This window comes from Pteropus alecto, unplaced genomic scaffold, assembly GCF_000325575.1.
Source record: "Pteropus alecto unplaced genomic scaffold, ASM32557v1 scaffold288, whole genome shotgun sequence".
NCBI classification, from domain to species: domain Eukaryota; kingdom Metazoa; phylum Chordata; class Mammalia; order Chiroptera; family Pteropodidae; genus Pteropus; species Pteropus alecto.
This window is the reverse complement of record NW_006442124.1, coordinates 3,235,322-3,261,240: the sequence shown is the minus strand read 5'-3', so window position 1 is coordinate 3,261,240 and position 25,919 is coordinate 3,235,322. Positions and strand designations below refer to the sequence as shown.

The following is a 25,919-nucleotide window of genomic DNA, read 5'->3' as shown; positions in this document are numbered from 1 at the left end:
TTGGTGTGCTCCGTGCAACCATTTGTCTCCCTTCAGGAAAGAAAGGTGCTGTTACCCCCTGAGAAAGCACTTGAACTCCAGGCCGTCCTCTCTGTGACCTCCAGTTCCTCAAAGCGTTAACCTTGCCTCCCACCCAGCCCTGCCCCCTGATCCCTGTGTTTACTCTCAGCCCACGCCCATTAACCTGAGGCCACCAGCTGCATGGTAGCCTTTGACTCATGCTCTCGCTTGCTCCCACTAAGGAGCCAGGTTCCCCCTAGAAGTTATCCCCCTCCTCTGCTGTACCCCTACCCCTAGCCTAAGTAAAGCCTGCTTCCTAGTGGCAGGCAGCTGCCTGGCTTCCCCTAGCATCCAGAGCTCTCCCTCCTACAATGTAGCCTGTACCCTCCTGCCAGGTGGCCTTCCTAAAGCACCTGTGATCCTGTAACAAATTCGGACCACGCTCCTCAGCTCGATTTTCAGGTCAGCGCCTCTTGCTCTGACCCTAACTTAACTTTCAGACCCTATGATCCTCACAAAGGGTTTGCCCTGTTTCTGGAGCTGCCCTGTTAGGGGGACACACACCCCTTCCGCTGCCTCCCCGTGACCTGCTTCTTACTGCCAGAGCCCCGCCCAGCCTCTGTGTCACCTTCCCTGTGGAGTCTCTGATCCCTGGGCTCTGGCTGGACTGGACCCACCTCCTATCAGCACTTTTCCCACTTTCCTCCTGCTGGCTGTTATCTCTTATGTGGTATTTAGATATTCTCCTTAACCCCTTCACTACTGCAAGTTCCTTGAATGTGTCTCTGTCTCTCTGTCTCTTGGTACCTAACCCAGGGCTCCACGTACAATAAGCACCTAGCAAATGTTGACTGAATTTAAATTGATGCTCAGCATTTAGATTTATAGTTTTTTCTTTTTGTGTATACTCAATAAATGAGCTTTCCCTTCTGTGTGAGGCGAGCTCACCAGAAGTCACACATTCTTTTGGTGTAGTATACTCAATTTTATGCTATTATTTAAAATGCCACGGTGACCTTCCTTTTACTTATCAATTGGTGATAGATTTAAAGGTAGAATCACTGAATTAAAGTGTAGGTGTATATTCAGTTTTGATAGATAAGACCACATTATTCTCCAAAGAGTATTTCCTTACACCATGCCAGTACTCAGTACTGCCAGTCTATAACCTTTGTCCAATCTGATGAGTAAAAGTTGGTTTTTCACTTTTTTTCCCATTAAATTCCTGTTCCCCTGATTACTAGTGAACATGGAAACCTTCGTGAATTAGTCATTTGCATTTTGTCTCCTGTGTCTTACTGATTCGCATCCTTTGTCTATTTTTCTATTGAGTTATTAGTCTTTTTTGTAATGATTGTTGGAGACGAAAGGAGAAAATGGAAATACACACTTAAGATAGAAGAACGGTTCATGTTAGGCAGTTGTGACTCTGCAGCGAGAGGTGCACTCACACTCACATGCACACTCACACACAGGCGCACACACACATGCACACACGAAGCTTATTGTCTCATCTTGACAGAGTTTTAGCTGGTGCTGATTCACATGCCAAGAGCCAATGTTCAAAGCGTCCAGCAGGACCAGGCAAGTGTCCTATGTACAGTGTTCTGCAGTGAGGGCCTCAGTGTGTCAGGTGAAAGCGAGGTGTGCATGCCTGTCAGAGCCCCCATGGTACCTATTTTCAGGAACAGCCTAATCTAGAGGGACAGAACTGTCTTCGTACCTGATTAAGTGTAGTGCTTTTCAGTCTTTGTAACCACAGAAAATTTAGGAGAGTCAGTGATTTCACAGGTTTAGGATTTTTGTTCACATGATATATTTCAGATACCGTCCATTATTTCAATCTTAAAATACTCCCCGTGTCTCCTTCTGTCTCTCTCCCTCTCCTCGCTTCTCTGCTGAGTGCAGTGGAGACTGCTTGTCTCCTGCGGTAGCATCTAATCATTTGCATGCTGTTTTTAAAGGTGCCTTATGTCAACTACTTTGAAAACTAAGTTAAAATGGATTGACTTTACTTGGTGAATGCATTAATTTTGGTAAACCCCAGAATCTATGGACTGTATACAACTCATTTGGAAATGGCTCGTTCAGTACTTTATGTACAATAGAAACTGTCTAATATGGAAGCTATCACTGACAAACACTACACAGCACTCTTGTCTCGAATTGCAAAATTGGTTCTATCTGTATTATACTGCACGTGTATCCAAAATTATACTTCAGCCCTGAGCAGGGACAGTTCCTAATAGGATGCCTTGTAGAGTGCCTGGCACATAGCAGGTGCTCAATTATTTGAATAAGTGTGTTCAATATTCATTGTTGAATTAATGTACAGTGAAGAGCTGTAACTTAGAGATGCAAACCAGTTGGAAAACTGGATATGAAAGAAAGCTTATGAAGCTTTTTAAATTGTTTAAAAATAACTTTTTCCCCACATGCGAGGACATATGTATTATGAACTTTCATGTAGGTATATGTAAACATTTGTTTACTTTCACTTTTAATTGGAAGTAAATATAAGAAGATGTACATTCTAGGGAAGCTAGTTCTCACAAAATAAAGTCATGTGTGGTTCTTCGCACATGCAATGTATTGTCTTTTCTATCTTGAAATATAATGAAGATATGGGGGTGGATATTCTGCATCCAGACACAGGGAAAAAAAAATACCATAGTTATTTGAAGACCCACCTAACTCCTCCTATTTTTCTAGGCATGTTCGCCACAGTTGCTGGGATTTCTCAGCGAGCCCCTGTGCACTGGTCGGAGAATGTGATCGGGGCTGCCATCTGCTTCCCGTATGTCATAGCACTCGATGACGAATTCATCACAGTTCACAGCATGTTGGATCAGCAGCAAAAGCAGACTCTGCCCTTTAAAGAAGGCCACATTCTACAGGATTTTGAAGGTACTTGTTTACGGAAATCCTATCAAAGCTTAGTGATCAACCTTTTTATGACTTTTCTTCTGTAAATGCTATAAAGGACCAATTAGGGACAGTACCTTAGGCTGAGCATAGCAGATACACAGATGATGGTTGTATAGACTCTGCACTTCAGGCGTTTTGTAGAATTTTCCTACATACCTACGATGGAGAGAGAGAGATTTGAACAAAGAGCTACAGCAGTTTAAGAGCTTGATAGAAATGAAATGAGGACAACGGGAGAGCAGAGGAGGAAGTACTGCCTAGAAATACAAAGGAGGGCTTCCTGAAGGAGGTGGTATTTAAACCAAACCTTTTAGAGTGAGTAGGAGTCAGCCAAGCAGAAGCGGTGTGAAAGAACCTTCAGGTGGGCAGAAAAGAGCATGTAAACCTGCGCCAGAGAGAACTCTGCACCTCGGGCTACGCAGTCAGTTCAGTGTGACAGTGGTGCACGGGGTGGGACGGTGCGGGATGCGGCTGCAGCAGACCCGGGGCGCTCAGGGAAGGCTTCCTCTTGTGTGCAGTGGTGAGCCAGGGGAGGGATTTATTTTACTTCTCCCAAATTTTATTACGAACTTTTCAATTGTACTGAAAAGTAGCAAAGCAAAGTGAACCACCACACACCATTCGCCACTCATTAACATTTGCTGAGCTGTTTGAAAGTAAGTGGAAGACATCATGACATTTAGTCTGAAATACTTCAGCATGTGTATCCTAAGAATAACAGCATTTTCCTACATAATCATAAAGTCCTTTTCACACCTCAGAAAATGAGCTCTAATATCCTGCCTGTGTTCAGATCCCCCCCAGTTGTCCTAAGAATGCCTTGGATGATAGTTTCTTGAAACCAAGAACTAATCTAGATTTATGCATTGCATTTGCCATTTAAGGATTTTAGCTCACCAAATTTTAGCTGCCCTTCCTGTTTGGATGCTGGGGATATAAACTTACAAAAACTCAGCCCTCATGTTAAGTGTGTCAGATTCCGGCTGGGGGCTCTGACACCCACCTTTTCACATTTCACAGCAGTGGTACGGAGCCGTGGATCTTGAGTGCTAGAGGCAGGTACAGGGGTCAGGAATACCTAGAGGCCAATGGAGTAACTCTTGCTAGGTAGGGACAAGGGAGGCTTCCTGGGAAAGGGGACACCAGTGCAGTGAAGGGACAGAATCTCATCTGAGTATGAGGAAAATTGCTTACCTTGGCGGTAATAATAGAAGACAGATATGAGCAGAGCAGGAAGAAGACCAGGAGGAAGTGTGATGACAATCCAGGTGAGGAGAGACGAGGGCTGGGTTAAACTAAGCAGTGGGGCTGGAGTGGAAACGATGGATCACAGGAGAGAAAAGCCCAGGGCAAGAAAGGCATGGCTGACACTGAACTATCCTTCAGACAGAAAGAAAATATCGTTTCATTGCTTCATGTGAGCATCTAACAGCTTAAAAAAGTGTCTCCAGAAGGGAGCAGGACTCACTTTAAATGCTTTGTAGTAGGAGCTCATCTTGGATTATAGGTCCAGCTCTTGGGTGGATTACTTGTGCAAAGTCCCCCCAGTGAAATGAGGGTGACAGTGCTGGCCACGGGTCAGGTTAACTCACAGCATTGTGTGGAAATGAATACGATATTTGGATGGTAGGTGAATATGAAATATTGTCTCATTGTTCAGAATGTTGCATTGTAATCTAGTTTCCTATAAACTAACTTGGAGAGAAAATAAATTTCTAAAACTTCCTTATATTTGATAATTCTTATTGATAATTTTCCATAATTGATCTCTGCAACCTCATTGGACTATATATTATGTATCTACTCAACTGATTTTAAATTTATTAGCACTTTCAAATTAAAAAAAGGCAAAAAGCACATTTTAAACTTCGGAAATATAGTATTAAGAATTCGCCCTTTTCTGAGATGTGAAAGTCTGCAAAGCAGAAAAGAGAAACGTTATAGTTTATGGCTTCTGTAGGAGTTCTGTGCTATGACAACCCTGATGAAATTGATCGGCAAATCAGGTCCATGGTCCTGTTTAGGGGAAGCAGTGTGTTTCCTTGCAGGCAGCATGTTCTTCCCCTTTCCAACAGTATCAAATTTCTTCCCAGGAAGAGTGATTGTCGCCACAAGTAAAGGAGTTTACATCTTGGTCCCATTACCTCTGGAGAAACAAATACAGGATCTTCTAGCAAGCCGCAGAGTGGAGGAGGCTTTGGTTTTAGCAAAAGGAGCCCGGAGGAACATTCCAAAGGAAAAATTTCAGGTTCGTAATTAGCCGGCCACAGAACACATTCGGGTTTAATGAACATGTCGCAGCCCCCGCCATGTGCCAGACTTTGCAGATTGCTTTTGTATCTGTACTGAATATTCTCAGCATATCCGCATCGTACAGATAAGGAAACAGGGTGCAGAGCAGCCAGATAGCTGGACTGAGGTAACACTGCTCACAGAGGCCAAGTTAGGCTTTGAAACTCTGACTTAATTTTCATGCTTAATATACCAAGTTATCTTTCTAATCCACTCTCTTCTTCAGTGGGTCATTAGAGAAAATGAGGGACGAAGTTGTCATAAACCAAAAGAGTAACATCGGGTTAGTTCGTCTTCTGATTTAGAATTTATATTTGTTGGGCAGGGGTTGAAGTTTAAAAGTTTAGATATGTAGTATCTACAGAAAAAGCTTTGTATACTGATAAACTATCTCATGTTGCAGGAATCCATCTAATTAACTTCTTTAGGAGAAAATTTTTAATGCTCTTAAGCACTAACTTTAATATACTTGGTATAATAAATATAATGGATACAATAGTCAAGAATTATTCTTAGATCTGAGGAAATCAGACTCTCTAAAAATTGCTACCTGACCAGTTGTTAGGTTAGTTCAGGTTACTCACTGCATTTGAGAGTAATAAAACAATTAGTGCATGTACGCTTCCTGTGAATATCTAAATCGATCCTTAGAAGTTCCCATGAATTAATGATCCCCTTGCTTGCTACCAGTCGATCAGATTCTCACCTATGTCATCATTGTGGAATGAAATAATGGTTTTTGGCCTCGGTTGCTTTATGCTGCTATGGGTAGATTCTGAAGGTGAAAACCCGGATATGTACTTCACGGTTATGGGGTGCAAGAGAAGGTATCTTTTCTATATTTAAATACCGAAAAACTTTTCATCTTTGTTCCTAATTTTTTAAGTAAGAACTATCTATTAGCACTCAGCAGGGGGCAGCAAAAGCAAAAAGAAGAAATCCTTCGTTCAGAGCCCGTGGTGCTGAGAGCAGCGTTTTCCTTACCCCTTAGGCTGGTCTGGTGGCCATACCGAGAAGGTGCTTCTGGGATCAGACCACAGTGGGGTGTGAGACCTGCCTCTGCCCGGCTTGCTCTCAGCTCCTCTCTGCTCCTGTAACATGGAGCCCCATGAGCTGCTGTCCGTGGACAGGTTGGATGTCTAGATGGGCCACATGTTGGGGTGCCCCCTCCTTGTAAACACACGTGCACACTTTAAGTGTGTAACTTTTTTAAAGATGCTTTCAATGTTCTTTGTCTACCTTTGGCTCTTTCTCCTCTCTTTTTGCTGAGAGTAGAAATATGCAGTCAATAGCAGAGAATGTTAGGAGTCATGCTCTTTAATTTGCTGGCTCAGTGGGAGCTTTTTCCTTTCTAACATGCTCTCTGCCTTCTCTCTGTTACTGGAAACAGATGTATCCAGCCCTGGAAACACACCCTCAGAATGATCTCGAATTCAGCCGTTATTCTCAGTGCCCATTTTTCTGCTGGTGTGCAGACCCTTATCCTATTTGGCCTGAATGATATCAAAGCCTCCCTTATATGTGTCATTTGTTTTCATTTGACTTTTGTTTTATAGGAATTGCTTTTTAAATTTTGTTTTATAATTATGTAAAGTATTTACATAATTCAGAAGTCCAATCAACAAAGCAAAGCCGTATACTCAGTGAAGCCTAAATTCCTTCTCTCCTTTTACCCTAATGTTTTCTCCCTCCCTCAACCTCTCTTCCGCCTTCTCTGTCTTTTTTTGGTGTGACCGTCAGTATTTTTGGTCTAGTGGTTACCGTAATAGTATTAACTTCATAAAAGTCCTTTGGTTTTCTTTTTTTCTTTTCTTTTTTTTTCTGCTGGGGGAGGGGGGACTCTTGTTTGTTGGTTCCCCAGTTGGAGCAATATTTGAAATTAGCTAGTAACCTTATTTTTCCCTTTTCCTTCTTTTCCCCGGTATTCACATTAAAGTAATATACTCATAAGGCAGTCGGCAAGTGTATTGTACTTTTTATGTAATCTCCCCACTCTGTTTTTTCAATAGTTGTATTGCCTCCTCTTTTTCAGAGCCCATAGTCATCACATACTATACTGTCTCCCTGATATTGATCAGTCTTAGTTCTATAGGCAAATGTGTTTTGAATGCTCACCAACAAATTTTATGTTGCTGACCTTCCAGTCAGGTGGCTTTCTGAAGCAGTCCTCTGGCAGGTATTTCAGGAGCGGCATCCGGGAACACTGCCCTCGAGTTTTTACATATTGATAACAGTTTATCTGCAGCTTTTATACTTGAAGGCAGGTTTGGCTGGATATAAAATCTCTGACTCACGTTATCTTTCAATGAAAAACTTAAATAAGTTCCATCATTATCTTTTGGCATAAAGCGTTTCTAATCAAAAATCTAATGAGGGTCTGAATTTTTTTTTCTTGTAACGACTTGGTCATTTTGTTTGAATGCCTAAAAGACTTTGTCTTTAAAGTCCAGTTTCTCAGGGTTGACACTTACCAGCAAATTGGAGCCCGAGAAGTCCCCTTCCACTTTCCACTGCTAGTCTCGAATGCCCTGCCAAGCTTTCTAGTGGTTCCTGATAGCAATTTGAGGATGCTGGCTTCTAGCTGTCATGGCCTCATGGCCCCTTTTTCCTCTCTGCACTTCTTCCCACAGTTTCTAATACCACGCAGGTCCTGGAGTTGTTGGTTTGTCCCCAGTAGCTCGTACTTTTCGGTTTGTGGGCATGCCTTGTCACTTAGTATTGTTATAAATGTTTTCAGTGAGTTTTTGGTTTCTATCTCAATTGTTTGTTTGTTTGTTTTTCACTTGTGGTAAAATACACATAACATAAAATTTATTATCTTAACCATTCTTAAGTGTACAGGACATCATTTTTCCTCCTAAAAGCAGCCAGTGTTACTGTTTCCTAGTGTTTCTTTCTCAAGAGTTTGGACCACTATTTTGGTAAATTGTATTATGCATCCTCCCTCTTTTCTTACCTCTCTCTGCTCCTGCTGGCCTTCACCATCCTCACCTTTGGAACTGACCACTTTTCCTGCCCTGCATGTGTCCATTGCACGGCTTCCTTCCCGAACAGGCCTTCCCAGCTCGAGTTTCACTGAGCCCGCACTCTCAGATGGTTACAGGTGCAGAGAGGGAAACGGTTCTGTTTTACACATATAAATTAATTGAGTTTCTTAATTGGAGAAATTCTTAAGGCCTTTAATATACTAAAAGTTATTGTGATCCATAAAAGGGCATATAGCACATATTATATTTTTGTTATCCTTCTGTGAATTCTCAAGAGAGAATATATGTAAAATGCATTATTTTATATGTGATGTATCTGTGTATTATATAAATACATGCACATATAGATACACAGCATGTAGGTACATTATATATATTTACATATCAACATTTACACATACACACATCTGTTTCCAAATTTATTCAGTCACGATGGATTGCCTTTTTAAAAGGAGAATGTCATAGTTCACCTAATACATTTTGAGAAAGTTATTTCTATTTAGGAAATAACTAAGTAAGAGTTTTTCAATAAGTTAAAAAAAAAAACCAAAGTATTCATTAGAGGGAAAGTTATGAATACAGTTAAAAGTATAACATTCATACCAATTTTTGTTGGAAATGTTGGCTGTACTTATTTTCCAGGAATGATACTTATATACCTTATGTCTCAAGTCCTCTTGGTGTTTTAGGGCATTGCAACCTGAATCTTAATTGTTAGTTCCACGTCAAGAGTAACGAAATTTACCATCTTAACCATTTTTAAGTGTACAGTTCAGTGGCATTCTATACATGCACATTGTAGTGCAACCATCACCGTCATCCTTCTCCAGAATTGCTTCATCTTCCCAAATGGAAGCCCTGTCTCCATTTCACACTAACTTCCCATCTCTCCTCCCCCAGCCCCTGGCAGCCACCATTCTACTTTCTGTCTCTCCGAATGTAAGTACTCTAGGGACCTCGTATAAGTGGAATCATACAGTCTTTGTCCTTTCATGTCTGGCTTATTCGCCCAGCATAACATCCTAAAGGTTCACCCTTGTAGCGTGTGTCAGAATTTCTTTTCTTTTTAAAGCTGAATAATCCATTCGTTGAGCAGTTCGACATTTCATTTAAGCAGTGCATTTTAAGGAAGAGCCATAAACAAGATACACTTGAATTTAGTGCTAGAAAGGACTGTTCTTTCCAGAAGCCCTTGTATGACATTTAACTTAGACAATACAATGCAGCCTTGAAAGTAGGTTTAGAAATCTTTAAAATAGAATCTTCTGTTTCACAAAATTTCCAGTTCCACAAGTCACAAAAATCAGAAATCTCAATTCAGAAACATGATACTAAAAACATACATTCTGACTTCAGTTTCGTGTTGCTCCCAGAACACATGCGACCTCTTCTCCTGGCCGGTGTTGGGCCCTCTGCCTTTGTGCAGAGTAGATATGGAGTGGCACCACTTAGAGGTCTAATTTCCTCTCTCCACCCAGGAATTTATAGCCACCTTACACTGAAGGACAAACTAACAAGGTAAAAAGAAAGCTGAAGATTCCATTGGTGAGTTAGCTCTGGTGCTGGGGAGCTAAACAGACTTTCCTGTCCTTTCTCCTCATGGAGGCATTCTTCTTGTCCTTTTCCTGCTGGCCGACCTGGCTCCGTGTTTTGTAGCTCAGCATCACCTGAGCAGGAGGAGTTATCAGTCAGAGTGGACAGTCTGGAAAGGAGACAGTCACTGTCAGAGAAGCAAGAATTGGTTGTGCTTGGTAAAATTTCTTATCAAATGTGTGTAGGTCAAGTTCATTGGTGTTCTCTATATCATCCATGGTTTCAGCATCAAGGTGCTTATGTCCAGGATGAAGGAATCTCTTTGTATGCTTTTTCCAAGTCTACATATGGCATTCCCAGACTAGAATACAGAAAATAACCCCCATATTCTTGGGGATTGGGAGTATTAGCAAAAGTAGTTTTTATATCCCCTTAGGGGTAGAGTATATGACTTCTAAATCCTGCCATGAGGAATAAATTGTTATTCAGGTGATTTCTCATCAACAAGCCTGGATGTGATTGAGAATTTTTCTACTGCAGCTGATGGGTCCTCTCTATCCTTTTTGCTAAGTGGTGACCTTTATTTCTACTTTTGGAAATAGAACTGGCATTCCCCCACAACAGAACTTTGGCCCACTCCTGGCTGCTTAATGTTGGGCAGTATAAATAAGCCAGTTTGGAGTCAGAAGTGGCTGGTATCGGGGAAGGAAGATAAAGGCAGGTGGTGAGCAGAAAAGTGGAAAGGCAGCCTGCCTTTTCTGACTTCTCTAAAGGAATTTCCGTGGGCACAGGCATGAAATGCTATGCTTTTGAGAACTCTTTATAGAGCAATGGGGAACAGGAGTGACAGCCTTCAGGTGCCAACCGTGTGCACTCTGCTCGTTTCTTCAGTGGTGTTACCTGCCTGCTGCGCACTGGGTAAATCAGTGAGTGGAAAGAATTGGGCTCTAGAATCAGAAACATCTGGTTTTAAATCCTGGCTCAACCACTTATTACTTTAGTGACTTTGAGCCAACAACTTAACATCTTTGAGCAGAATGTTCTTATTTGTAAATGGGGATAATAAATGACAATGAAAATGGAGTGTCACAAAAATTGATCAGATATTTCTTCAGATCAATAAGCACTTACCAGACGGCAAAGACTATGCCAGGACTGTGGAGTACTAGTGTATGTGGATAACGTATGTGCCCTGCCTTCAAGGAACATGTGGCTTCCAGAACAGCATGATGGACTGGAAGGTGAAGGAACTGCAGTCATAGAGTTTTTAACTGTGAGGTGACAAGGGCCTGAGCTATGATGGTGGAACCAGTAAGAATAGCGCGAAGAGACGAGTCCAAAAGCTGTTTCAGACAAAGGATGGACAAAACTTGAACAGTGACCAAACTGGGCCATATTGGAGGTGTAGGGGGTGGAATTAAAGTCACCACAAGACAACTTCCTAAAGTGTGTTTTGCTGTTACTGAGTGTCATAAGAACAAAGGGGCTCTGTGGTCGAGAAAGTTTGGGTAGTACTGAATTAAGCAAAGACAAGCTGGTACCTTTATTACAAGGATTCCCAGGTGTCACGTGTTCGTGTGGGTTGTGCATCACCCGCAGGAGAGAGAATACACAGCACTTCTCCAGTGTTACTTGGAAAAGCTTATTTGTCTATCTATTAATATATTAAATGGTACGGCCTTGTGCTCTGAGGGACACTCAGAAATGCTGCCGTGACGTGCCAATTCCCGTCGAGCGGAAGAAGGCTGAACAGCTTCTGGACTGTCAGAAATATTGACACCTGCGAGTTTATGAGGAGGAGAGCAGAAGATAAGGAATGCGTTGGGAAGGACTGGGGTTCATAAAGAAGCATCCATGAAGAAGCAGGAATAGTTAAAAAGAAAACTTCGTTTTAAGAAAGAAAGGTTGATTTACATATATACACAAACACACACACACATATATATTTGTATATATTGAAACTAATTTCATATATGCATTATTTTTTCTTTACCTTGTGACTTCAAATTTCTTCATCATAATAAGCATTTAGTTTGGGTTATGATTAGAAATTCAGTTTCTCCCTATTGTGATGGTTTCAGGGTATCTGTAAGAGATTAAACCTGTCTTTCTTTACAGGTAATGTACAGAAGGATTCTGCAGCAGGCGGGTTTTATACAGTTTGCACAACTTCAGTTCCTGGAAGCTAAAGAGCTCTTCAGGTAATTTGAGGTGTTGGTAGCAAGACTTCGAAGTGTCCCTCTGTGGTCAGAACCTCCCTTCCAGCTGCGATGCTGTGATGGGAGGTGCAGCTGTGGTTAGACTGTGCTTCTGGTGAGAATGGTGAGGCCTGTTTATAATAGCAGACGCCACTGGTGCTCATGCCTTGTCTCCTCCTCCCCCCTCAGCCTTAGTTTAACTGTCCTTTATCTTAAAGAGCATGGGGGCCATCATGACAGTCCAGGGAAGAGAGGAGCGGGAATTCTAGAGAGTGAATTTGATAACATGCGAAGGATTTTTAGGAAAATACTCTTGTTCATTTTTCCTTTTCTCGAGATTTTACCAGAAGCTATGAGTTTAGAAAAAGAGCAGGTGCTTCTGGGAAGACTTATGAAAACGAATTGTCTTCTAAAGACTTTGTAGATGGCCCATTGATGGTTAGCTCTCCCAGGAAGCTGTCTTTCTCTTACAGAGCTCCCCTGGCACTATGAGTAACCCTGCACCCAGGGCCGTCTCGCCCTCTCCTCCACCCCCCTCACCCATGCCTGCGTCACACGCCTTTGCTGTCATACCCATTTTCCCAGCTGCATGTCCTCTCAGGCTGGCGTACTCAGCGAGGCAGTGGTTGTGAACATGCTGGCTCAGCACGCCTGGCAGATTAGGTTAAACGTGCCTTGATAGTCTTAAGCATCCTACAAAAGCATTGCCTATGGAATGTTTTCAAAATGTCTGACTAGCATAGATTCTGCACAGTTTGGAGCCATCTAAAAGATAAGAGATGTAACAAGCGGAGCAGGACACCACCCTGCAGCTTGCTGTCCACCCTCTGTTCTGGAGGGTATTTGCCACATGGCCCGGGCCACACTGACACCCACCGCAGCTCCTGCCTCTTGCTCTGTCACAAAACTGGTTGTAGAGAAGAGATTTCTGAGTCAAGAAGGAATTATGTATTGGATCATGATGCCCTGTAGAACTTTTACTTAAGCAAGTTCTCCGTACTGTTACCATCTGTTCATGGAAAGATCAGAAGCATCAGGATTAAATAGATTCTTTGTCCCTTTGAACTGAGGCTCTTTTCTGTCATATCTTGTCTTATCCCTGCAATGTCGAAGGCCTCCGCACTTGGGTCATGGGTGTCTCCCAGTACATCTTCTTCTCACAGGTTAATTTGAAGAGCTAAGTGGTCAGTAACTTTGTAAGAGAATAAATGTAGGGCCTGTCAGTTGTTCGTACAAGGATCTGGTACTTCATATGTCACACTCTTAAGAGAGATAAACTTTAACTTGACTGCTGCTCAGCTTTAGTCAAAAGTGTGACTGAGAAATTGATATTTGAAGGGATGCTCCTAAGATAAACATGATACCACTTTCCCTTTCAGTGCCATTGGTGGACATTGCTAATAACTCATGATTTTTTTTTTTTTCCCATTGATCAGGGACTTGCCTCAGACTCCTATTCAGTCCGATGCTAGAAGCCACAACTGCCAACTCATCGTGGTTGGCATCCAAGATAGAACCTATTTACCATCCGTGTCGTGGAGACATATGCTGTGTGTCTAGTCTTCCGGGAGTTATGTGGCCTGTCCTTATATCCAGTCAGAGCCAACCCTTCTTCCATTGAGCAGATTTGGCCTGAGCATGAGAGCTAGGATGAAAGGGTAGGACAGCACCCCTGCTCGGTGCACATGCCCGCTCTGCAGTGTGAGTGGTTTGAGGTGGGAGCGTTGAACACAGACTTATATTGGGATTTGTCCTGGACCTTAAATGATGAGAAGTTTCCCAAATCAGGAATCATACCTTAGGCCAGGGTTTCTCAGCTGTGGCACTGTTGGCATTTGAGCATAAGTGATCCTTTGTTAGGTGAGCTCTCTCGTGTACTGTCGGACATGTAGCAGCAACCCTGGCCTCTACCCACTAGGTGCCAATGGTGCCCTCCAGGTCTGACAAAAGTGTCTGCATAGTCGCCAAATATCCCCCAGGGAGCAAAACTGCTTCCCATTGCAAACCAGCTGCTCTTGGCAAAGGGAACAGTGACAGCGAAGGCTAAGAAGCATGAAATGTGGGAACAGGGGGGAAGAGTGATGGGCGCTGAGTGCTGGAGTGCGGGAGAGAGACACGGGAAACAGCAGCTGTCATGTGCTTCGGGTCAGTTCGGGCAGGGTCTGGAGTACCATGCTAAGAACTGTATCCTGTGGATAGTAAGGAACCACAGAGTGAGGACAGGGTAAGGGGCAGGTTAAGAGCAGGGTGGAAAGGAGACTAGTGGCAAGAAGCCGGGAGAGTGGGGCAGAGACAAGAGAGCGTAAAGAGAGGCAGATGCAGAAGGTGCAGACCCCGGGCTCTGCCTCAGAGCCTTCTATTTGGTGTGTCTGCTGGAGGCTCCTGCTCTGTTTGCTCAGGATAGTTCCCACAGGCGGGTCTGAGCCTGTACCGGGGTTGAGATCCTCAGCTCGGTGGTGCTGCCATTAACAGTTGTGATTGTAGACAGGACAGCGGGCTGGAGGGAGGACGTGCAAGAGGGACCAGCAGGGAAGGAGAGATGGGACCTCAGTAGATATGACCTCCTGGGCCTTATGAGGTTAGGACACTGTGCCAGCCGTTTGAATTGCAGGCTAACTTTAAGCTCTGAAACGCTATCAATAGTCATTCCAGAAATGGCCACATGGATGCTCTGTGTCTTCTGTTACAAGATCATTGATGAGGAAATTGTAAGTTATGTTCCTATAAAGTCCCTTCTTTATGGACTATTCAATCAATCTGTCTATAATTTAGTGCCAGGGAAAACATTGGTTTCAGAAGGACTGTAATCTGCCTTTGATCAGATGGTGATGTTTTGCTTCCTTTGAGTTTCTTTGCCCTGGTGTCCAGGGAGCCCAGTGCTGACTTAGTGTCCAGACGTTTTGATATTCCGCTTTCACACTGATTGTGCACTTGTCTTTCACCATGGTGCCCTCACTCTGTTTTGGAATTGGAGCGGCACACAGTTCAGTAGTGCTCTGCCACACTTATCGATGAGGATGGTCAGTCTGGCGTGCACACCCAGATACCCAGCTCACTGTTGACGTGTGCGGACGTGCACACCCCTTCAGTGTTGTTTTGTGTGCCTATGTGTACTCTCTCTCTCTTTTTGCTTCATTTAGTTTGACACTGTAATTGCAGAAGCGGCCAGCTTGACGTCCGGGAGCTGATCTCTCTCTACCCCTTCCTGTTGCCCACCTCCTCTTCATTCACACGGTCTCACCCTCCTCTTCACGAGTATGCAGACCTGAACCAGCTGACCCAGGGGGACCAGGAGAAGATGGCCAAGTGCAAGCGCTTCCTCATGAGCTACTTGAACGAAGTCCGCAGCACAGAAGTAGCCAACGGCTACAAAGAAGATATTGACACAGCCTTGCTGAAGCTGTACGCAGAAGCCGATCATGACAGCCTACTGGACCTCCTGGTCACTGAGAACTCCTGTCTCCTGATAGACAGCGCTGCCTGGCTGGAAAAGCACAAAAAGTGAGTGTTTGCTTCCCGTGCTCAACCAGGGGCTCATGCCTGGCCCTTCCCCGCCCAGTGGAGAGACATGAAGTTGATGGAACCCATGTGTTTCAGTTCCCAAGAGACTGATCAAAGGACTACCTTGAAATCAGAGTGACAAGCCAGCGCTCCCAAGGTTACCTCACCCTCAAAATGGTCTGCAGACCAACTGGAGGGTCTGGGAGCGGGGGGTAGGGGGGGCGGACATTAACTCTCATACCTTTAACTCTTTAACGATAGAGAATAGAGCTAGTCCCAGGCCTTGTTAGTAAATGAAGTGATTCTTACGTTTCCTCCACATTCCATCTGGGGTTCACATGCGGACGACACCACATGTACATGGGTACAATTAACAGGGCACTTAGCCACTGATGACCAAATTGAGCAGATAGACAGACATGTGGATAAATAGATAAGGGGATGAGGGAGCTTCTTGATCTTGTTAATAAAAGGTTACAGCTTAAAACTCTGTCTTCATTATGTGCATGAGTTGGTAGGCGGCCGCCCCATGCTTTACGCACCAGGGCAGTTAAACTGCAGTGACGGACTCGATCAGAGTCGGCAGCTTCCTCCTCCAGGGCAGGTGGGCAGGTGGTCAAAACTTTCGGAGCCTCAGGGTTCTTTCTTTAAAAAAATGTTGGGTGACCTTGAACTCCATTAAGCAATAAGAGTCTTTGTCTATGATTTTTGTTATGTATTTGGATTGGCGAAAGTACTGAAGAAACCCTGCAGGGACTATGGCGGTTACATCGCCTGATCCCATTCAGACGCCGAACAGGAAAATGCACTGACGCCTCATGGTAACGACTTGGGATGTTAGGATCCGGGGAGTCAGTGTGACTTTCTGAAACGTAAAGGAAAAGAGAAGGGTCTCAGCAAACAGTTTGATGTCTTGAGAGTTTGCTCTTTGCAGGAAGAAATCCGACACTCCCTGGGTCACCTGTTGGGAAGGAGGAGGGCCAGGAGTAGGACATACTTGCACAACTTGAGAGAGTGGGGACGGCTCACTGCCCAGGCAATTCCAACGTCATTGCTAATCCTTTACCACTTATAAATGAGGAAACGGAGGCCCAAGGAAGGTAATCTACTTGATCAAGGTCATATAGGTCATAAGCAATGAAGCCGGAATTGAAACTCATGTCCTTGAACTCTGGGTGGCCTTGCCCAGGGCTCCCTCTGACGTTCCCTTCTCTGCGATGCCTGGATACTGCTGTCCTTTATTGCTGTTTTGTCCAGACTCCTTACCCCTTCTTTCAATAATAGCTCAGACAACATACCTTCTGAGTGGTCTTTTAATGTTGGGTTAATAATAGCCAACTGAAGAGAGATGAAATTATATAACATTTGATGCGCATCATAAGGTAATTCCAAATGTGAGTTCTGGTAGTATAATCACAGTTTTATTTGTCAGCTGATCTTGGGCTTTAATATGACCCTTTTTGGAGATTGATAGGGCACGCATTTTAATAGCATAAGTAAATAATCAGAAACGAAGATCCTTTTGTTGTTCGAAATTTGTTATTGAACTCTGAGTTGAAAAGAATATGGGCCAGGGAGGAGGGGTGGGAAAGGGTCAAGGGGTGTTGCTATGGTGGTGCTGCCTACAGGAGGTGGTGGGTACCAGGGTCATTCACCACACTGTTTTCTTCCAGGTACTTTGCACTCGGACTGCTCTATCATTATAATAACCAGGATGCGGCTGCAGTGGAGGTTAGTTCAAAAGCATTTTAGCCTTAATGTAAAGATCAGTACTGTTTAACTTAGTGTTACTTAAAAATTAAATCACAAAGTGATAGAGGCCACTTCTGCCTGATCTATAACCTTTGTTACAGGACAAAATTAATACTGTTTTTAGAAAATGAATTTCTTGAGAAATGTTGGCCATGAGTTTATTTTTTCTTTGTCCTTACATCTCTGTAAAGAACATTTTCAAGATTGAGTTTTTGAAAATCTAAGAAATAAAAATATGATTTCTTATTGCGGCACAAGGCATAGGACGTCTCTGCCTTATCAGAAAGTTAAAACTGGGACTAACAAACAGTTTGTTTATAATTTCCCATTAATGTTAATACATTTATGATATTAATAACTGTTAATGACAATAACTGTTGCCAGTGAGCTGGATCAGTTATTATCCCCATGTCATCTGCGACAAAACTAAAGCTGATCAAGGCTTGTCACTTAGCCGGGGTCATCCCACTGGTCGTTAGTAGAGCTGGGATTTGAACCAGTGTTCTAGGTGGCCCTGGCGGGGATGCCAAGCCTGAATGGACATGATCCTGAGGTTAGTCTTGTCTCTTGTCGTGCACCTGACATGTGACTGATTTTATCTCATTCTCAGGAGACTGTCTTCCATCTGTTAGTTGTCATATGCTGGTACCATTTTTATCGTGCCTTCCTCATGTGCCTGTTGTTTCATTTTGTTTTGTTTTGTGAACGGCAAAGACTATCCTCAGTACTTACCAAGCCAAAGTCAACTTTGTGACTGGCAAAGCCACACATGTATTTAGTTAAATCATTATAGTAACATCATTGTAAAATTGGTTTTAAAAAATGGGTTTCCATCAACAGGCACCCAATGGCTATGAGTAGATTTGGATGTGAAAGATAAAACTTTTACTTTTTACATCATATAATTCTAAGAATTGCAGCTTAATGCAAGTATAATAATATTAGCAGAAGTATATATAAAGATTTGCAAAATTGAAATAATATGAAAGAAATCTCCATATATGGCAGAATTCTATTTTTAAAAAATGACACATTTCAATGTATGTGTGATTTGGTTTGGGGCGTTCGGTGCTGAAGAAACTCGTACCATAAACAGTGTTGATGTGCTGATACCAGAATTGCAGAGTTTATGCTGCCTGCCCTGTTTCGTGGGCTTCTTGCTGGTGATGCAGTTCAGAAGTGCAGCCTCCATCTCCTCTGCCTCCCTTGTGATACCATCTCATTCTGGGGTTCTGAAAGTAAGCTTCAGCTAACACTGCAGGGAAGCTTCTGTATGAATGGCAGAGGCCTTTGATTACTAGGCCTTTGATTACTTTGAGCCCATGTGTAAAAGAACATCAGAACACTAGGGGACAGAATCACTAAAGTCTTTAAAAGCAAAGTATTTGACTATCACAGTCGCAAAGGACTTCAAAATCAAGAAATCCTGTGATAGAGAAGGTGGAAACAGCCTAGTTGATGGATGTAGGTGAATTTCTCCTGTGGTGAGATGTTTTCAGTAATCGTTTTGTTTATTTCACAAAGAAACGTTTTTAATACACCCACCTCTTCCTATACATTATCTTTACTATTTGTGTTACTGTGATATCATTAAAAAGGAAAGAAAAAGAATCTGGTGCTTTATTTTCTCTATTTCTTGGGCCATGTCTTCCACATTTCTTTAGTTCTCTGAAAAAAAATTAAAATTGATTTAAGCATTTAAATTCTGTCCTACTACTTTTAAGTATCAAAAGGCCAAGTACGTAAACATGTGCCCTTTCTCGGCTGACTAAAGGGTATGTGACCTGCTGTCCGTTTTATTGCTGCTCCTCTCCAGCTGTGGGTGAACATCGTGAATGGGGCCATCCACGACTTGACTCGCGCAGACCTGTACGAGTATGTCGTTGATTTCCTTACCTACAGCTCCAACCAAGAACTAGTGTGGAAGTATGCCGACTGGGTCTTACAGAAGAGTGAGGAGGTTTGTGCTTCATAAGTGTATTCTCTTGGGGAGGGGGCTGGTAGAAACAGATAAAACCCTGAAAAAAGCTGATAAAACTATGCAGTTGATAAAACTACGCTTCAGCCTCTCTATCTGCTTTCTTTGCTCCTTTAAAATGTCCCTTCAAGCCATCTGAATCCCAGCTTTTAGGAAAGTTTGAGGTTTCGGTGCTTCTGAGACACACTGTTCAGCATCCTGACTGGGACAGACCACTTTTGTAGAAAAGCAAGAAGCATAGCCGGGCCCCATTCTTAACATCTTAAAAACGTGTGTTTGTGAACCGCCACCCCTAAGTCTGGCACTTCTGTTCTCTATGGGCTGGAGCAGGATCAGATGGTTGCCATGCAGGGCTGGGCACCAGGCCTGGGCCACACCAGGCAAACCGATGCCCTGTGTATCATGCTTAGGATGGAGGGAGAGAAGCCCCAGAGATGACTGGGAGTGAGGGAGCATTTCCGTTCTCACTGTTAAAAACGTCTCCATTTCTTTGGCTTCCCTTGGAGGGACACAGTAGCTTCCTGGCAGGACCTTGGTCATAAATGTCGAGTCTCTGTGTGTCGCATTCACTGTTCTAAAATCTGAGTTGGAAAATATTCTCCATGGGGCTGTTGTAACTGGGAGGTCAGAGCCCGTGTGCTTCATGTACGTTTTACTCCATCTTTACTTTGCCTCTATGCACATGCATGGACAGCTTGCCCTGAAGGTGCTCACGCGCCCCTGCAATGCAGATCCGATGCTGTTGAAAGCTTTGGTCACTTCCCAGTGCTAGTGGATGATAACATCACATCAGGCACAGAATCCTTTGTCCCTGATAGTGTGCCAGTCCCTTGACACATGTCGTCTCTTTTAAACATTGCAACACCCCAGCAGGGTGTATATTTATAGATGAGGAAACTGAAGCTCAGAGAGCTTAAGGAACTTTCCCAAGAGCATAGCATACAGTTGCTAGAGCTGTGCTAGGCTGCTTTTCTCATATTTTGGGTTTGTGGTGTGCACACTTGTGTGTGTGTGTATTTGAGCATGCACACATAAGTGCCCAGAGGAGGTGCAGGATGGACTTACTTCCCTACTTGCCTCATTAGCATTTCCTTGGAAGGTAGAATTGTGCAGTGAGTGCCATTAGACAGGCACAGGGCGGTGGCCTGGGAACTTGTCAGGGACTGGTGTGGCTCTCACAGAGTAGGCCTCAGTGTTGGGAGAACCGAGTTTACTGAGTGTTCAGCACATTATTTTTTCACATACTATTCAGCAAGTGACCGTCCGTGTTTTGGAGTGATCTAAGTATTATAAACTTTTGCTTCGTGGGTTGTCGAAACTTGCTACCAATAAATGCTTCATTCTTTTATTTCCAACCATTTAAAAAATAATTCACCCAGATGTGTGAGGAAAGTTTCAGAGCTTAGCCGCCTTTCCCATCTTTGCTATATGCTCTTCAGTCTCTGTCGATGTTTCATGCTGCACTATTTTTCTGTATTGTCATATTTTTGACAGTGGTTTTGCCCGAAGCATGAATATATAGTACTCAGAATAAAGATAAGACAGTGACTTTGAAAAGCATACTAACTCAATCTCTGCTCTTCTTTTAGGTTGGAGTTCAAGTTTTCACCAAGAGACCTTTGGACGAACAGCAGAAGAACAGTTTCAATCCAGATGACGTTCTCACTTGCCTACAGAAATACCCTAAGGCCCTTGTTAAATATCTGGAACATCTAGTTACAGACAGGGGGCTGCAGGTGAGCCCTTCAGAACTTAGACTGAGCTGTGGGGGCTGCCATGTCACGGTACTAACTTAGAGATGGAATCCGACCATACGTAATGTTTTGTGCTCCCCGGAGGCTCAGCCTCTACTTGTTGATCTGCAGAGGAACTGGCAGTTCGGGAAAGTGATGGGAGGAATAGCTTTTCTTTAAACCCCCCCCACTCCATTTCATGTCCACTCCATTTATATTTTTCTTCTCTATTCCTTCCTTGTTATTTTTCTTAAAGGAAATAAGAGAAGCTGCCCCTTTTTGGAGAATATTTAAATCCTGTGGCCCATACTTCTCAAAACGAGAAGTAACCCTTTTATTTTTTTCTCTGTAGATTTTAAATTCACCTTCTCTGTATTGTGGTTTCTGAACGGTTTTCAGTCCAACAAACGTGTTCTGTTAACTGTCCTTGAGAATCCGCCCAGAAACCCTCAGCACGGTTTGGGCCTCAGCGCACATGCTGACCAGGGAGCCCTCTGCACTTCCCATTTGCCAACGCTGTGTCTGCTTGGACCCTGTTTCCTGCAGCGGGAAGAGTACCACACGCACTTAGCTGTCCTCTACCTGGATGAGGTGCTGCAGCACAAGCCCGGCGCCAGCGGCAGGGGTGCAGAGGTGACCGAGACACAGGCGAAGCTACGACGCCTGCTCCAGAAATCCGATTTATACAGAGTCCACTTCCTGATAGGTGAGGAGGATCCTGACAGTTTCTCCATCGATATTTCTGCTGGGTGATGGGGAGCGCACGGGGAGCGGGAAGCAGCGGGGCTTCAGCATAGCTCCTTGTTTTGATTCCGTGGATGATCCCTGGAGCCTCTTTTGGCACAAAGGCAGCCTGTCTAGAGGGTCGGGTGAAGCTTCTCATGCCTCCCCGTCTCCAGGGAGACAGTGGCCCTTTACCCACATCTGATTCTCGTTATTCACAGTAGCCAATGTCTCCACAAACACTGAATCAGTGACTGTTAGACACACACCTGGAGAAATACAGGGTTAGTGTCCTGCATGGTGTCCTGAGGAACACCATGTTCCTCAATCGATTAGTACATAACCTTGTTTTATGAGTGTTTCTGTTTAAAGACACCTTATTGAATATTAGTTAATTCAGTACCATTGAACTCACAAGCAACAGCACTGTAGCTCAGGCCTGATCGATGTTCACCTGACACATGCGTTTTCTCCATAAGCCTTTCTGAGCTTACAGACACTAGCCAGCACCTCAGCACTGTGCTTGGGAGCCATTTTAAATGCTGAGATCACCAGTAGAAAAGCACAAATGTGCAAAACCGTGGCACTAAGCAGGCCATGAGAAGGACACATGCTTACCCTGCAGGAGCTGCAACGAGAAAGCAGAGCATCACCTTGTTTGACCTCAGCCGGGAACGTGCCTATCGGGTGACCCAGGTTTTTTTGCCACTCTGTGCAAGTCCACAGATGGCCACAAAAGCAACACAAGTATCAGTTCTGGAGTTACAGTAAATTTTGGCAAGAAAGCAAACTGGCAAATACAGGGTGTGAATAGTAGGGACCCACTGTATAGGTATAGGTCGAAATGCTTAGTTAGCATTTTGATGCTTATTCCCACAAGCCTATGAAATAAGTCCTATTACTTGTATTTTTATAGACAAGTAAACTGAAACTTAGAGAAATCACTCAGTCTTCTCCAAGTCACACGGCTCCTGAGCATGAACTGGGTTGAAGTTTAATGTGAATAGCCAATACTAGGTCTAGCTGGCACTTAACATTCAGCCACACTGGTCGCTCACAGCTGCTGTTGGTTGTCCAACATTTTTTATTGTCACCCTGATTTGTTTCATACTTTATGCTTTACCAACATTTTTTATAAAAATCTTATGCTAGTCATGAGTTTGTCGATGAATATTTTCATCGAGCCACCTTTTTTGAGCATGTATAGATTGCCTTAGACATGCACCAAGGATATAAAGATAGATATGACTCGGTTCTTGTCTTCAGTTTAACCAGAGGACTGGTAGAAGCTCCACATGGGGCTGAGGGAACAGCGAGCTATGCCTTGGGGGGAGGGGCAGGGAGAGCCTCCTAGACAGGGTCCCATTTTAACAGTCATAGAGGGTAAATCTGAGCTCACAGGACAGACCCGGGAGCTTACAGGAAGTGGGGCGTCCCCAGGGCGCCGTGGAGGAGCACTGCAACTCAGAGACTAATTCTACCCTTGTTTAGTCAGGTGACTTGGGGAATGAGGTGTCTGTCTGGGCACATTGCAGTAACGGTTCCTGCCAAGCCTACCTACTCAAGGCGGCTGTGAGAATCAAATATAAATGAGACGACAGAGGTGAAAAGTGTAGATCACTTCGGTGACCTCTTAACCAACATTGTACCTCTCCCTGTGCCTTAAATGTGGTATTCACTTAGTAATTATTTGTTGGCAGTTCTTTGTGAGGTTGGTGACGATGCATGTCGCAGCTTCTGTGTCTGGTGCTGTCGATGACATATGTTGAAGAGCCAGCTCTTGGCTGCGGAACTAGTGGTGTCTGCCATGTGTATGCATCAAGCCAGAGGTGGCCAAACTTCAATGCTAAATACCTATGATGGGAGTATTAACCTTGGCCCTTGAAATGGAAGTTTTCCTTGGAATATCCCATCACAGCAGGAAGAGATCTTATGTTATCTTCCTATTCTACAAGGAGTGAGGCACAAAGGGACTTGACTAATGAGACGCAGCCCATGAAGCACAGGGCCTTGGGCAGCACTGATGTTCCCTCTGCTGGTATCATTTTACTTTTAACCTGGAAACTTAAATTGCAAAAGAAACAAAAGAAAATGTTAGACTGATATAGGTATGGGTTTTTAACAATATGAACCCATATTCTGTTCCATGAAATATATTTCAAATTGGAATGAAGGGGTTCGGCACACTTTCTGGGATGGGACAGTATTGTCTGGATCAAGGGAATATGGTGACTTTCTGCTTTAGTGAAAAGGTCCCTAAGAGGGAAAATAGGAATGACATGGATTAACTGGAGACCTGGCACTGTGATACTCTGAGTGTCGCTGGGCCTTCTGAGACCATGGGTTATGTGTTTCAGTCATTCTCTAAATACTGGTGAAAATCTGTAGTCTGAGACCTGGCCGAACTTTGAAGTAGAGTCTGTCTCTGGTATTACTAACACCCCGATGTGAAGCATGGAAACGCAAGAAAACCTCCTCGGAGTGGTCTGGGTGGTGGCATGTAGGAGTGTCGAGGTGCCAGGTTTGCTTTCCCCTTTCCTACGCTGACAGCACCAGGGAGGCCGGCGACTGCCCTGTGTTGGCCCAGGCCCTGCCTGTTCTGACGAGTGGATTCTGCCCAACAGAGAGAGTCCAGCGTGCCGGCCTGCCCATGGAGAGCGCCATCCTGCACGGGAAGCTGGAGGAGCACGAGAAGGCCCTGCACATCCTAGTTCACGAGCTGAAGGACTTCTCGGCGGCTGAGGACTACTGCCTGTGGCGCTCCGAGGGCAGAGACCCGCCCTACCGGCAGCGGCTCTTCCACACGCTTCTTGCCATTTACCTCAGCCCTGGCCCCTCTGCGCCCGAGCTGGCTGTGGCCGCCGTGGATCTCCTGAACCACCATGCGACAGAGTTTGATGCCACTCAGGTCCTACAGCTGCTGCCGGGCACCTGGTCGGTGCAGCTACTCTGCCCGTTCCTGACGGGGGCCATGAGGGACAGCATCCACACCAGGAGGACCACTCAGGTGGCTCTTGGCCTGGCCAAGTCTGAAAACTTAATCTACAAATACGATAAGGTGAGAGCTTGGCCATCTTCTTGGCCACTCGGCGTGTTATTTCAGGTCTTTGTTACCTGTGGAAAAATATTCTTTGTCAGTTTTTTTCCTCTACAGCTTCGACACATCAGAAATATGATTTCACTCATATAGAAGCAGAGGTGCCTGTGAACAGAGGCTGCAGCTGGGTGGCAGGCATAACGCTGGTGTACTGTTTGTCCCCTTTTAGATACTGACGATCAAAAGAAGCATGGTCATATTGTATGCCAGGCACTTTTCTGCACTTTATATCTTGATACCATTTCATTATCACAACGTTTATATATGGTATCTACTATTATTATCACCATTTCACAGAAGAGGAAACTGAGGCACAGAGAAGTCACATAGTAGATGGAAGAGCCCAGATGTGAATTCCAGGACACTCGAGAATGCTACATTCTTGGTGTGTTCCTCCAACAAATATCACAGACTCAGGGGCTCAAACAACAGACATTTGTTTCTCACAGTTCTGGAAGCTGAAAGTTCAAAGACCAAGGTGCCAGCAGATTCGGTGCCTGGTGAGGGCTCTTCCTGGCTGGTAGACAGCCTGCTTTTCACTGTGTCCTCACATGGCAGAGAGGACAAGCTCTGGTGCCCCTTCTTCTTCTTATGATGGCCTTAATCCTATCACAGTAGCTTCACCCCTTGGCCTCATCTAACCTTCATCAGTTACCAAAGGCCTCACTTTCAGCTGCCATCACATTAGGGGCTAGGCCTTCATCATGTGAATTTGGGGAAGGGACACGCAGTTCAGAACAGTCACCAAGCTCATCTCCCTTGGGAGACTTCACTCTTGTGAGGCCTGTACTCCACGTGGCCAGCAGAGTGGTCTGTCCGAGGCAGGAATCTGATGTGTTCACCCCACTTGGAAGCCTTCATTGACTCCCCAGTGGAGGAGTCGAGGCCTGGAAGATTCAGTCACAGGTCCTTTGGCCTGCCCCTGGTCATCTGTCACTGCTTGCCAGGACACATGGCACCCGCTGGTGGCCTTGGTACCTGCCATTCCCTCTGCCTGGAGTCTTCTTACCTTGTCCCTTTGTGCACACGGCCTTGGTACCTGCCATTCCCTCTGCCTGGGATCTTCTTACCTTGTCCCTGATGAATGCCTACTGGAAACCCAGACTGAGCACTTCTCCTTAGTGAAGGCTTCATACCCTTTTAAGCAGATTAACCACTACTTTTGCCTGCTGTATACCGCGCACACACGTTCGTAAT

At 44.3% G+C, this 25,919-nt stretch overlaps 1 protein-coding gene across 2 annotated transcripts in view; it reads left to right on the top strand.

Moving 5' to 3' along the window:
- The window catches only part of TGFBRAP1 (transforming growth factor beta receptor associated protein 1), a 51,150-nt gene that overhangs the window by 21,719 nt on the left and 3,512 nt on the right, over nucleotides 1–25,919 (top strand). For both annotated transcript variants that reach the window (XM_006920793.3, XM_025039094.1), the window contains exons 3-11: nucleotides 2,713–2,907; nucleotides 5,022–5,176; nucleotides 11,859–11,941; nucleotides 15,098–15,439; nucleotides 17,113–17,170; nucleotides 19,008–19,151; nucleotides 20,759–20,905; nucleotides 21,449–21,608; nucleotides 24,250–24,683. In XM_006920793.3, the coding sequence (XP_006920855.1) occupies nucleotides 2,713–2,907; nucleotides 5,022–5,176; nucleotides 11,859–11,941; nucleotides 15,098–15,439; nucleotides 17,113–17,170; nucleotides 19,008–19,151; nucleotides 20,759–20,905; nucleotides 21,449–21,608; nucleotides 24,250–24,683 (1,718 nt within the window). The remainder of the gene's footprint in view (nucleotides 1–2,712; nucleotides 2,908–5,021; nucleotides 5,177–11,858; nucleotides 11,942–15,097; nucleotides 15,440–17,112; nucleotides 17,171–19,007; nucleotides 19,152–20,758; nucleotides 20,906–21,448; nucleotides 21,609–24,249; nucleotides 24,684–25,919) is intronic.